We start from the raw sequence: 14067 nt of genomic DNA, 5'->3' as shown, positions 1-14067 counted from the left end.
GCACACAAAACGGCGGCGAGTCTTCGAACGCCAACGATTTGCTCTCAGTTTCTCCCGCTGCTGCTGCTCTCTCTCTCTTTCTCACAAGGATATTTCGCATCTCGCCCGCAGCAGATTGGAATTGGTTGCTCACTCTGTTCGATAGGTATTTTCTCGCGTTCAAAATCGATTCCTGCCCGTCCGTACCAAGCACCGTAATCGATTCGCGAAAAACGTTACCCCACGAATGCCGCTGTCGCCGACTGGCCAGGTGTCCTTCGGTTCGGCGAAAGGATGGTAGTTGTAAGGATGCACCGCGTTGGGTTCGATAGTATTTTTCTTTACACCACATACATACAGCACCAACCCCTGTACTACATTGCATCGAACGCAAGACAGATGTGAAAGGAAGAAGAAACGACGAACGGGTAGCGCACCAACACATCGACACCGCGCGGCATTTTAAAGGAGCTGACTCACCACACATACACACACTTCTTTCAAGCACACTCCACTCGGTTGCGTCCCTTTTTCTCGTTCGCTGGTGCAGGCAGTGTGCCGTTCCTTTCTTATTTCTGCTTTACGGAAACAAACGATGGTCTTTTATAAACTTGGCAAACGCGATTTTATTTGCTGCACAGATTGAAACCATCAATTAAACTCCATACCGTTCGGATTGCAAAGCGACCTACGTTGACGACGAACGTTGAAAATCGGCACAAAAATGGCGGCGAACCTGCACGGCACGGAAGGCGAACCGTGAATGCGATCTTTGATTCGGCGGCGTCAAACTGTCACAGTTTGTACGAACGGCTGGTTCCCACTTGCCGACGTACGAATCAGCCTTAAATACAGTTGTTTATTTTTAACAAGACAATTTTATTCCAAGTTAATGCCCGGACATACTTTTAGTGTTTTAGGATCCCATTTTTTATCTGCAACCGACCACTTCAAGATAATTTGACGAGATTTACTTCGTACGGGATCAGCCTTCGAGTACCCAACGAACCTTTGACAACTTATTCAGGTAGGTCCGGCTTTGTGTTTATGGACCGCTAGCATCCGTGCAATCTGTCTGTTGTTAATTAGTTTTGCTGTTTTAAATTAGTTGGAAGTTAAAATTTTCATTAGTTCTTGATAGTTTTCGTGCGTAGGAAGTGGAGTATGATCAACATCAGTGGCAACAACGGTGGTATTCTTGATGTTCCAAATAGTGCAACCCGAGTCGATCGGCAAACTCTATGCTGTCGTTTCCAAATAAAACACCGGCTGCGTTGTTTATGTTGGATGTTGAATGTTGAAAACATGGATGAATAGGTCTTTCAGCTAGTAGATGCATAACTCTTTGATGGAATCTTATTGGGTTGGTCATTGAGCCTCTCATTCACCGGTTGCTTCATAGTTCCTTTGCTCCAGCTGGGGATTCGATTTACCCACCACTAGAATGAAGCTGCTGCGCGCCAGTTTGGCAGCAACACAAGCTCCAAAAACCTTGGTCACAACATTAAATAATGGCTAAAATTTGTTAATAACTTTTTAGTACCGCGGCCAATTTTAGCAACAGACCCCTCAAATGAAATGTCTTTTGAAGCAAATAACTTGATACAATAAAGATTCTTCCTCGATTCTTGGTTTTTGAAATAAATTTGTGAATGAGAGGTTCTGTTTAAATAACAAATTTGTTAATAACTTTATGCTCGCTTAACCGATTTGTACAAGTGACTTCTCAAATGAAAAGATTTTTCAGAACACACGCATTTTTGTAGCAAAAGATCATTCCGTTTTTTAAGTGTTTGATAAAATCAATTTTGCGGAAAAGAGACAGAACTCTGTATGGACAAGATAGATAAACCTCGATTAGTAAAAGGCTAAAAATTGCCAATTTTTTGTGTTAACCCCTTTAAGGAAAGGTCTTTTCAAGACGTGCGTTTATGATAAAAAATCGGGAAAACTAGACGTCAAATTTCAGGGAAATGTGAAAAACAAACACCAGTCTAGGAAGGAGGTAGTTAGTGATGGAAAACTGAATCCCTACAAAGATTCGAATCGGATCCTCGAATCCGAATCCCAATCCGTCATGTCATGCGTGCTTACCAAACTTGCCGATTTATCATATCATTTGTTAAGGTAACAATTAGACAATCAATGGTTGAATTGATCCAACGGCTAAATCGATTCTGTGAATCGTCCCCAGGATCATCAGGATCATTATTGGTATCCGCTCCAAGGGGGAGCTGTTTCATTTCAGTTCCGAGGGAACTACCCACCACTCGCCAATTTGCGTCAAAATGAGAGAGAACAGAGAATTGAGAATTCTCTCGCTGAATCACAAAATCTCTCTCTCTCTCGGAGAGAATCGCGAATCGGGAAAATTCAAAAATGGATTATATGAAAATGACATTTTGAACCGGTAGTAAACCACTATGTGGAATTGGCAATGCAGCTTTAATTTCTTCCAAACTGGAAACGATGGATGAGTCTTTACTTCAACAAAGTTGTTGGTTTGCAAAAGACCTTTCGTTTGAGGGGTCTGTCGTAACAATCGGTCCAAAGAATCCAAAGTTATTGGCAAATTGGCTGTTTCGGCCATTTTTCCATACAATATCATTTCGCAAAAACTAAGGAGCCTGGAAAATCTCACTTTTGTTAAAGTGGCGCGCCGTGAAAAGGCCTTTCCTTTAAAGAGTCAATCGTAAAAATCGATTTAATGAATCAAAAGCTATTACCAATTTGGACCAAAATTCTTATTAACAATTCCGGACAACAACTAAAGCTGTGAAATCCGAAGCCGCCTTGTTCAGGGAAATTGTACCTACTATGTGTGGAGAACAAGGATGAACCACGAGTTAGCTGAGCTGTATGGTGGCGATGGTCGGATAAGTGGAGCAGAACCTGCGGAACATCGGATGCGACCGGCGATGGAGAGCTACAGCCATGGATCGAGCTACCTGGAGAACGATTGGTGACCAGGCCATGTCAGCACGACATGCTCAACAATAAGCGGGCGATTAAAGAAGTAGCTTATAAAAACCTGCAAATAATATTTTGTATTAATTTCTTTCGTCAAGACTGCAATCAAAGTTAATGATTTAAACACCGGTCAACTACAACTTTACCACTGTTCGGAAAAACATTTATTTCCCTGGTAGAACCAGTGTGCTGCAATATTTAATTTCAGTGTAGTACACTTTAACAATAGCGCTGCAACGATCTGCCTTCAATATGCATACAATCGAGGCCAGATTGAGATTTTGCCGCATCTTTACGATCTATAGATTCGGGTAAAAGGTGTTAAAACCCATCGCAACAGTAAGTGCCTGCCAGTTTAGTGCTATCGATCGCTGATAATCTTTCCGCGCTCGGCCAACCCTTCTTGCGAGGAAACGTCTAGCATTTGCATACCGATGCTGTCCAAATCCTCCTCCTACTACAACAGACTCGGTTCGTCCGGGTCTGGGAGCATAGGGCGACCGTAAATCACCCGCCAGGCGCCCTGCCATGGAATGACACTTCCATTGTGGCAAATTGTTGTCCGTGCCTGGGCCAGATTGTTTTACGACGCGGTTGCGCGGTGATCGCGTTATAGAGCACCAGTTCAAAATTCTCACACCCCACACCCCGGTGGAGCACGGTGGCCCGATCACGTGGTGGTGCGAGATGGCAGTGAGCGAGATAATTTCAATTACTAGCAGGCGATAGTGAACATGCCAAGAATGAGCTGCCGGTGCAGTTATGATTTGTTTCCCGACGGTGGCACTTAATTTCCTTTCGTGAGCTTCGTTGTTTTTTTCCGGCGATCTCGGTTTCGGGGAGGGTTGTTGATGAAAGTCTTGGCTGACCTTGACAGGCCCTGGGAAGCTTCTCTCATTCAGTCGCTCTTTATTCCGTTCCTCCGTTTTGCGCTACATGTTTTAACAAATGATGAAAGATTATGTTGCGATGCAAGATATGTGAACCTTAAGCTTTACTGCTTCTCTATCTTTTCAACTTAAGATACGCAATTCCATTCGGAATGATTTATTGCAGTATATTTTAATTAAAATTATCTTTTTAAACAATTCGTTCGGGGGTGAAACAATGATAAACTAAAGAACCACGAAGTTACCACAAAGATGTGCTTTTCTACCATTCAGTTTCGTTGTTTTGGCACTTCAAGTCTCACTACACTTTGACACACTGTTTTCGCATTCATAGCAAGTGTTTTTCTTCTCTTGATCCCGACGTGTCGTCTTGAACAAGACGTGTAAACGTTTGTTTTCCCTTAAAACATTGTCCGATCGAACGCGCTCGATAGACGACGAACCTCCGGCGTTCGATACGGTGCTTTCCTTCTTACGGCGGGAAGCGAGGAACTTGCGTGGCATGGTTATGGGGCTGTACCCAATTCACTTGAGATTGCTTTGCTATTGCCTCATGGCCGGCTGTACTGCTGGGAAAACAAACGCCCTTGCCCGGCGTGCAGTCGAGTTCGATCGAAATGGTAACAAAAGGAACATGAAAAATGGACCCCACCGTTGCATCACGTTCAGTTGCGGGACAATTTGTTTTTTTGGACAAATTTCTGAAGCACCTGTGCGGGCAGATTGTGACTGTGATGTAGCGTAGGATAATATTTTTTACAGCATCGAAGGGCTGGTTAGAAGTAACGAGCATGCAACGGTCATTAGAAGCTGGTTTTGGGCATAAAAAACGTTTCAAAAAACATAGGTGAAGAAATAATGACAAATGAAGTACTTCGGTAATGAAGTTACTATTGATAATTAATAAAGTAATTGACGGTCAAAACAGATAAAACTCGAATATTACTCTCCTGGGGATGATTTTTGGGATGAGGATAGGTCTTTGGGAAGACATTTTTAGGTGATCTTTCTACATTTTTTTAGAGTATTAGAATTTTGACACCAATTTCATGAGTTGATTCAGCAGTACGTTTGATTTAGGTTTATGTTTTTTTATATCTATGTACCTTGCATGAATCTTCATGAAAAATTATCAAGTTTACAAAAGTTTTTCTAAAGCACCGAAGGATCGTACTATTTTACATCCTTCTCTCGTGGTATTCTTTCGTTTAGTTTGTAACCGAACATTCATTTATTTGTTTACAATGAATAATGAAAAATTTGAAAATCGTTGTCATTGTATCAAACTGTTTGATTCAATTGCATTTAGAATACAAAAACCTCTTTTAATTTTTCTTATACTTGAAGTCACATAAGTTTAATTATTGCTGTGAATAAGTAATTGCCGAAAATTAATAAATACCCTCATCCGAAATGCTACCTTCTACGCAAGAAATGCAAACATCACCAAAGTCAACCAACCTCTCAATTTTGCTTCGACCGCATCACGGACGCGAGATGATGTATCAATTAGCAACTGCATAGATGCATCGTTTCCTCCTTCCGTTTCCCGAAACATCAGATAAAGTGTAGTGTTAATGTCCAACACACGGCACATAAAGCATCGCTTTCATCTCGAACACCCCACCTCCGGGCCGGGCGCAACGACAAGGGCGGTAGGGCATGAAAAGGTTAATAACTGCCAGTGCTTTGACCAAACCCCGCTCTCCCGCTAGCTGGGAAGAATTATGCTGCGCGTGTAAATATTATAATGGCGCTAACGCTACGACATTCGCTACGCAAACGAACCGCGACCAGTTTCAGCGAGGGGGAGGGGCCACCGTGGGTGACTTACCACCAGTGGGTTTTCTTGCCTTCCGCTGGCGACCGAAGGAATGCTGCATGCGCACGGAAGTGGCTGGTGTTGCGTAGGCTACTCATTGTTATCAGCGCAAATGCTAAGAAGATAGACAAAAAACACACCTCGGAGGGCGATTCGCGTCGTTTGTTGATTTATTAATTGCTGTGAAATCATGAAAAGCCGTGCCGGTGAAGGCGGTTTGTTGCTGGCTTAGGGACGGTTTTGGTGAACGACCTTAAGACGCCGACGGGGGGTTCTCTTTTCCATCGAGTGGCTAAGGGCTGCTAAAGCAAGCAAATCGGCTAGCATTTTTCATGACACTGTTAACTGAAAGCAACTAGTGTTTAACCAACGAAAATAAAAATTTATCATAATTTATTGTACTTTGCCAGGTGTAGTTGCTTCCTCATTTTGAATTCAGTGTTTAAATTCATCCACATGTGTAGGTATTGTTTTATGCATAGTAACAGCTTCGACAAGAATCATTACTCGTTTCAGCAGTTACTCGCCGTTGGGCACCGGTTCAACCATCTGGATCGCACCTTCGACTTCTTCGAGACCAACAAAGAATTAAATCTGCTGCATCGGACAAAGTACACCGACTGCAAACAATAGCATCTTTCGCGAATGCCGCTTACAACTGGAATTGCAACAAATTTGCCATTTTGGTTTTCTTCACGATTTTGTGACCGCGCGTACATCAATTGGACCAACTTGTTTTGAGGGCTACGACAAACGACAGGTGGTGATGAAAGCTCCACTCCTTCTGAACGGTCGTTTAGTTCGTTGTTTGGTTTCATGGTTGGTTTTCTTTTTTCCCCCCTGAAATTTCGGGTAATTTTTTCCCCAATGTTTTATTATGACAATGACCAACATGTAAAAATTAAAAACAAAAAAATAAATTAAATTGCGATGAAGAAAAACTTCGCACAGAAATGCGCACACCGGGTGCCACCGTTGAGCCAAAAACCTACCGCCACCATCGTCGAGGCCAATCGATCGATGTAACCTGCGTTTAGTGTATACCGGAATGCGTAGAGTGTGGTCGCGCGATTGGGTAATGGGGCGCGATGATGGGTTTAACAATGGGTAAAAACAAATTCATGCCAATGAATTGGCCTGGGTTGATTGAAATAAACGACGGGTCTCGCCGTACGTAACCATGCGGCAGGATTTATTCACGCTCATCTCGAATGTTGGTAGGGAAAAGAAAACGAACGCGAACAGAAACGCCTGGGAAGAGTGCGTCCCCGGATTTAAATGTGTGGCCTTAGTACACGTTAAATCGATCGGTGGAATGGCTTGAGAAGGTTTAACAACACTTAATTGAATGTACATGAAAGATTAAGTGTCCATCAATGCCATCTTTCCAGCTATTTTAAAGTTGCAGAACGTATGAAATAATGCTTTTTATTATAGTCAAACAACTAGAAACACTATACCAACATATTGATAATATTTAAAATGTTTGTTTCCACGAAAACGAAGAACTAATCAAGATTTTGTAAGTTAAAGTGTAAATATACGTAATGTATGTCTTGAACATTTAAATAATCCATAACCCAAAGAATGAAGCAAATTAAAAAACCTAACGTTTTCCCCATTGAAAAATAGATAAAAAATGATTGTACCTATCAGATAGTGCAAAATTGTCTACATGAATTATCCTCATCGCGTTGCTATGTTTTCTGTTTTATTTTTTATGAAGCGTTTATAATGAGGCATCAGTGTTTAATAATAATTATTAAATTTGTATTAAATGCCTCACCACGAAACATATGATTAAACTTAGCAAGAAACAAAGGATGAACCATTTTTCAAGTAAAACATTCATTTGAACGAAATGAAAAGAAATACTTAACACCCCAATTGACACCCAAAACATTGCTGAATCAACGGACTATCTTATGTGAAAGGCGTCAGACCATAACCGATGGAGCAAGACACCATTCTCAGTCTTTTGAGAACATCTTCCTCACGATGTAGAGCAACGGCGCATCAACAACTCCGACTGGATGGAGAAGCGCGCGGAAAACCCGATAGATTTCGCAAAACACTCTGACGCACGTGGAAAAACAAAGCACTCGGAATGCGCCCGGCCATAAAAACGGTAAAACTCACCTAGACACACGGAAAACGCGTCATCCTTCCATTGTCCACCGTTCAAGACCGCATGGCGTAGTGGACAGTTCCCAAGTTGGCAATAGAATACTCTGGCTGCCAGTGGTGGACAGTTGCTTTCGGATGCACTTTCCGAGCAGTGGCCGCGCCTTTCGCAACCGGATGGTCCACTCGACGATTGACTCGAGTTTGACCGAGGCTCGTGGCGGTTCTTTTTCCGAGCATGGCGAACCGTGGCGAACGCCGTTGTGCTCGTCCTCATCGGGGAGCTTAGCAGACTTATGTGCGAACAATTGGTTTCACCCGCTTGGCGATTCGGTTTGCGGTTGGTACATTGCACTTAAAATGCGTATCCGTTCGATCGTTCTTTCCTCAAAACCCCCCGTTCGTTCAACATTGAGCAAGCCGTATAGACGTTCCCGGTGGCTGCGACATAAGTTTGACATTTTGACCGAATCCTATCAGACTACCCTCTACATACGGGAGACTCAACGTTGGCCACCGGATGGCTCAATCGAACGCTAGTGAAAGGTCAGGTTTCACGCGCCTCCAGTCGTGTGCTTTTCGTTGACGGGATGACGCACTTATTGCTTTTTCTCACAGGCAGGCTCACAGGCTCGCAATAAAACGTCGACTATTCTTCAATCACCACCGTCGAGGTCGGAAGAATTAGCGCTCTTGTGGGTCAACAATTGAGAGCGTATCATTAGACAAGCGCGACTTCCCCGACCGCCGACCGGGGCGTCGATTCTCCACCTCGATAGTAGTGATTACCATGGTGGTGTATCTTGGCCTTATGTCGTCCCTTCGAAACGACGGTGTGTCTGCGTTATGGGAAATTGATATATAAAAGGCTCCCTTTGCTCTGGCCCGTCTGAAACTTGATCCGTGTGCAATAAATCGAATATTTCCACCGGTGTATACCGAGGTGGAATTATGCGGAGAGTATTATGATTTATGGAGGTAGCATCATCGAGTGGAAGGACAATGGTAGGCGGTAAGACGATTACTGGTTTACCATTGATTTGGTGTGGACTTGGCATCAATAAAATGTGAGGCAATTGAGTGCGATCAGCAGAAGTGAACTACGTGAACTTGACTGAATTAAACAAGGAAGAGCATAAGCATAACAAGCTAATGGCTTATTAAAAATAAGGAACAACTGAACTACTCCATGCTTTAAAACATTCATTTAATATGATGTTGTCAAGGATGTTTTTAAAGGAGGGGTAAAATATGTCTTGACAATGTCATTCATTTTTCGAAAACAAAACATCATGTTTTCGTTTCAAATAACCCTTTACTAGTGTTGACAAATTAGGCAAATTGGTAAAAAATTTTGGTTAGATAAGTTGTTAATTATCCAACGTGTCAGTTGTTGGTTATTCAATATTTTAGCATTGAATTTATCTAATTGATTAAAGGGTTTATATTGGACATTTTTATTTTGCATATACTTCTCGGTTATTCAAATGATATTTTCTTATAAAAAATAATTGGAATGACATTGAATTTTAGTAGATTGAAAGCTCTGTTAAAGTTCAACCAACCACCTTTTGTGTCGTGTTTTCTATTAAGACGCCGAACGCTCTCACAGAAATACGTCGAAAACGCAGCGCAAATTAATCTTTTCGAACATTCAGTGCACCAACGCTCATTATATTGCTCGATAAACGATTTCACTATCATTTTTCATACACCCCATGCAGACACTATCTGATCGTTCATGTGACCAAACCAACGCCGAACCGGCACACGCGTAATGGGTTTCTCATGACTTTGAAACGCACAAAAAATGCTCCCAATATGCTGCCCCCGGAAGTGGGGTACCAATTCAGAGCCAGCCAAGGGTTAGCAAGCCAACGCGCGCATAGGGAAATCAATTAGGCGGGTCACGCGTGGAAAGGAAATGTGGAAAAGTTCTGCCACACAAACGGTCTGCTCATGCGGAGCTAAAGTTCACACATTGGACCGTACGCGCATGGCTTCGACGATAATTATCTAATTATCCCCTTCATTCGCAACCCTTCTCCACCCCCGGAGCAATGGAAAACGTTCACAGATATGTCCGAGATATGTCCGACACGGTGAGATACGGGGTTTGGATTTCTTCTCACTCCTACTCCACCCGAATTCTGACGGAAATGTTTGAGTGATGGAGAAAAGCAAATAATGAAAAAAAGAACATTTCCACTTCTTGGCGCAAAACTTTTCCACTAGTACTACGTTCCGAGACAAGGGAGACAACACCCGCCACCCACCCAGCTGCGGTGCTGCGATGTTTACACATAACACAATCGACACGGCCTCAGTGCGTCCCCACGCTGTTTCTGTCGGTGGGGTTGGAGATGGGAGTCTGTATAAAACGATGCTCTGGTAGACTGGAGTTTTCATTTGATTCGTTTCTCTCGATCCAAGCGCGTGTGGTGTTTACTCTCGGTGGAGCTGAAGGTTTGGATGGACAGTTTTCGGAGTGGAAGCAGAAGTGGATAAAAAAAGGATATAATAAAGCCCATCCGAGTGAAAACAAAGTGACATAAGTGACCGCTTGAAAGGAGGTGCCAAGATCTAATGTGTAGTGATATCGAAATAATTTCATCTGAAACATAAAAGTTTACTCTATTAACAAAACAAAAAGTGCATCTCACGGAAGTGCAAACGAGCCAAGAAGAAAAAGGCCCCTAACGAATCCGCTGAAGATCGACCCTCGCTAACCCGCAGCTCGTTCGCTGCCGATGGGTCTTAATTATTAAAACCGTTTTACATCCGCACACGAACTTCATCAACAACGGGGCACGAAGCCGCGTCTGGGTTGATTGGTGGAAAAACAAAATTAAACACCGCATCCCGCGTGAATGTGTAATGTTGGCGCTCGGGTATAGTTATTGCATAAATTGGGAAAATATAAACGAACGCTGCATAGCATAACAGCAGATCCGACGCAGATCAGAGGAGGTTTTACGAAGTAGCGGAGGTAAAACAGTGCAGCATTTGCGAGACGAATTGTTTGCATTTTCCGCTGCCTCTTCACCTGAAGAAAGCGAAAACGTGCGGTGGGAAAGAAGAAAACGAGAGGATATAAATTAAATACAGAAACAAAAAAACACGACGACATCACACGCTGAACTAATCAAAACAAACAAAATACGCATCCATTGTGTGCTGCGGGAGTTTTGGTAGCCTTTTCCGCTTTTGGTAGCGTCCGTTCTCCGCGTGATCGAATACATCTTCACTTACGCTACCGACGGAAAACGGTAGCGCGTGACTCGAAACGAAAGACTTGAACGAGCGGACAAGCGACGAACCAGGCGAAATGGTTGGCAGCAGCAGCAACAGCAACATGTGGAAGTACATGTTCCTGACGGTGGCGTTTGCTGTTTTCCTGTATAATAATCATCAAACTTATGGCGTGAGTATAGTCACAAATAGATGCTTTGGTGTTGGAAACATCAATTCATTGGAATGATAAAGGGATTAAAAAGAATAGATACATCTTCTTTTTGGCATAATTTTATTCAGTAGCTCATACTAACCATATTCCAAACATGCTTTGTTATGCTTTGACATAGGGGAAAAAACAATAGCTCACAACTGCCCAAACCGTCCAAGACGGTAAACAAATCCTCAACAATTTCCATAACAATTCCAAGCCTGATTACAATTTATGACACTCGTCGCGTCCGTCCACCTTTTTTCACGGCTAACGATACTAATTTGATTCAAAGTATGGAACCGAAATTTACGCCAGATGGGCTTTTTGATGCCTAACCTCGACCCGAGCGGTACACAATGGTTCATATCTTTTTACGAGCGTTTACGAGCGTGTTACATTAATTATTTTCGCACCAGGGGATCAACCAATCCCTGGGTGTGTGGAAAAATTCGGTGGCGACGCAAAAGTTCAAACAAACTAACCCACTGCAGGTCCGACGAAATAATTAAAACAAACCCAACAAGGCGGGTTTGTGGCGAGTGATTTTAAAACAATTAATCTCATCTCAATTGCGTTCATCCGCCAGCCCAAATCTCAACACGGCTTGGGCTTGATGGGAACGTGGCGCCATGCCCGATTTTGGATCAAGTTCAGACTAATTCAGACGGCCTTTACACTGCTCACGTTTGCATCTTGTCTGGAGTGTCACAGAGGCTGACAAGCGCGGGAAACTTAACCAGCTGAGGAAGGCAATTATTGCTTTCCGACATTTCGATCCCACTGGCAGATGAGCCCTCAAACCGAACCAACCCTCCGCCTTGAGAGGGAATGCTGGTTCACGTTTTCCCTTCGTTCCTGCGATGACATAATCTGCTTTGCAATATGTTTGACTTTCGTTTTTCTTCTCACTGCAAAAATGGAGCACTGTGGAGCACTTCTTCGGGAGAGGCGCCTTCGTTTTCGTGCAGCTATTTGTTTGCGCTTACAAAGACACTGTTTAGCCTGTGGGCCGCAGGAGAAAAGCGGGAGAAAATCGACGTTTCAAAACCTTTGCCAAAGCAAACCGGTGAAGATGATCTGTTTTAGAAGCAACTGAACGATTGTCTCAATCGGGCCCGTTGGCGATGGGAAAATATCGAAAATCGATCGATGATGTGCCGCGGGAGATGAATGAAGAAGAAAACGGGAAGTTATGGAATGCAAAAGGAGGCATATAATTGAGCTTGATTGTAATTTGATTGGCGATGATGAAAAATTACTCTCACGTCGATTGAATAATTGATCGATTGCCGAAACATGGTGGAACATTACCCGGAACGGGACGGGATCGATTTGGGTTGTGCATGTTTGGCGTAACGGCGTTGTGCATTTCATAATTCATACATCTTTTCTCGTTTTGTTGTTTTCTTTCTTTTTATGTTCCCTTTTTCCACCCACACAAACACACTTGCGCACGTGCGACGAACCGGATGGACTGGCAGCAAATCTTTGGCTATGAGCCGAACATCGACTACCCGGCGTTTGACAAGATCCCTTCCGGATTGACCTTCCGGTGTGCGGATCGGCAGCCCGGGTACTACGCGGACGTCGAAACGCGATGCCAAGTGTGGCACTGGTGTCTGCCCACCGGCTACATGTTTTCCTTCCTCTGCCCCAACGGAACCGTGTTCAATCAAGTATCCTTCAATCCTCGCATTTGAGTTTCGGTACTCGCTCTTCTTCACCACCAAATGACGCACTTTTTCCCTCCGTTTCTCTTTCTTCTCCAGGCGTACCGTGTGTGTGACTGGTGGACCAACGTGAACTGCCAAGGGTCGGAGGACATGTACAGTATCAACGACGATCTGTATCGGGACGTGGAAGGAAATCTTATCGTCGGCTAGACGAAGAGAGTTAGCGATCCTATTAGGGTAAACGATGTGTGTCGATGGGTCTGATGCAGCAGTCCAAATCGCTTAACTTGAAGCAAAGTGAGATTCCTGTTTTTTGTTTTACTTTTGTAAATATAATTTATACTTAATCCGAATGAGAAAAATGAATAAAATATTCTGATTGAAAGTAGGGTGGATCTTATCTGACAAGTGAAATAAATATAGCCGAAATAAAATAGAGAAAAGTACCAATTTTGATTTCCTCGAAAGAAATCGTTGCACTCATTGTATCGATCATAGGATAAACTTGGCATTGTAATGTAGAGTAGCTATCTAAGCATGCACTAAAAATCATATTTCATTTAGGTTCATTTCATGTCTTCACAAAAAATTATAAATTTCCGAACACACTTTTTATCACATTTATTTTTATTATAAACATTAAACTTTTTTCACAGTTTAAGTACGAAAACGTGAAGGTTTCAAATGCTCTCCTGTAGAGAAAAGTAATATCAAGTTTTTCTTGTAATGTACACGTAACAAACAATTTTATTGCTGTTTTGAGCACAATACATTTTTCCCAGATTCCTGAATTAAAATATATTTAAAGGTAGTGCATGTCATGATCACAAATCAACGGAAAATAATGTCAGTTTCTTAAAAGTTTTAACGTAATTTACCGTCTTTTATTAAAACCCAAACATGGCTGATGATTTAAAAGTTGACTTTTCAGACGTTTCAAAGGTGCATACATAATATTGTTGAGTGCTATATATACCTTGCGCTGGAGTTTTTATCAATCCATGGTGGGTGAAACGAAGCAAACCACGATTTTAAAGGTTGGACAACCATAGCTTTCGATGTCTCTTTATCTTGATCAGGCCAGGTCCAAAAATGTTCCTACATTGACAGTTTTACTGTTCGAAACGTCTCTGATTATATGTAAAAGTGTCCTTAAAATTC

At 42.6% G+C, this 14067-nt stretch overlaps 1 protein-coding gene across 1 annotated transcript; it reads left to right on the top strand.

Moving 5' to 3' along the window:
• Positions 1–11140: 11140 nt before the first annotated feature.
• LOC131283226 (U-scoloptoxin(01)-Er1a) lies at positions 11141–13116 on the top strand. The gene is made up of 3 exons (XM_058312755.1): positions 11141–11209; positions 12715–12909; positions 13003–13116. The coding sequence occupies exons 1-3, from the start codon at positions 11141–11143 to the stop codon at positions 13114–13116; spliced, it is 378 nt and encodes a 125-aa protein (XP_058168738.1).
• Positions 13117–14067: the final 951 nt, after the last annotated feature.

The sequence above is a fragment of the Anopheles ziemanni genome, chromosome 2 (assembly GCF_943734765.1).
Source record: "Anopheles ziemanni chromosome 2, idAnoZiCoDA_A2_x.2, whole genome shotgun sequence".
In the NCBI taxonomy this organism is placed as follows: Eukaryota; Metazoa; Arthropoda; class Insecta; order Diptera; family Culicidae; genus Anopheles; species Anopheles ziemanni.
Note: the sequence above shows the minus strand (reverse complement) of the source record. Positions and strands in the feature narration are given on the sequence as shown.

Excerpts from the sequence above, each read along its gene's own strand:
- LOC131283226 (XM_058312755.1), top strand. The coding sequence starts at position 11,141 with ATGTGGAAGTACATGTTCCTGACGGTGGCGTTTGCTGTTTTCCTGTAT. Across the intron at positions 11,210-12,714 it reads ATAATCATCAAACTTATGGC|CAAATCTTTGGCTATGAGCC; the intron begins GTGAGTATAGTC and ends ATGGACTGGCAG. Across the intron at positions 12,910-13,002 it reads ACGGAACCGTGTTCAATCAA|GCGTACCGTGTGTGTGACTG; the intron begins GTATCCTTCAAT and ends TTTCTTCTCCAG.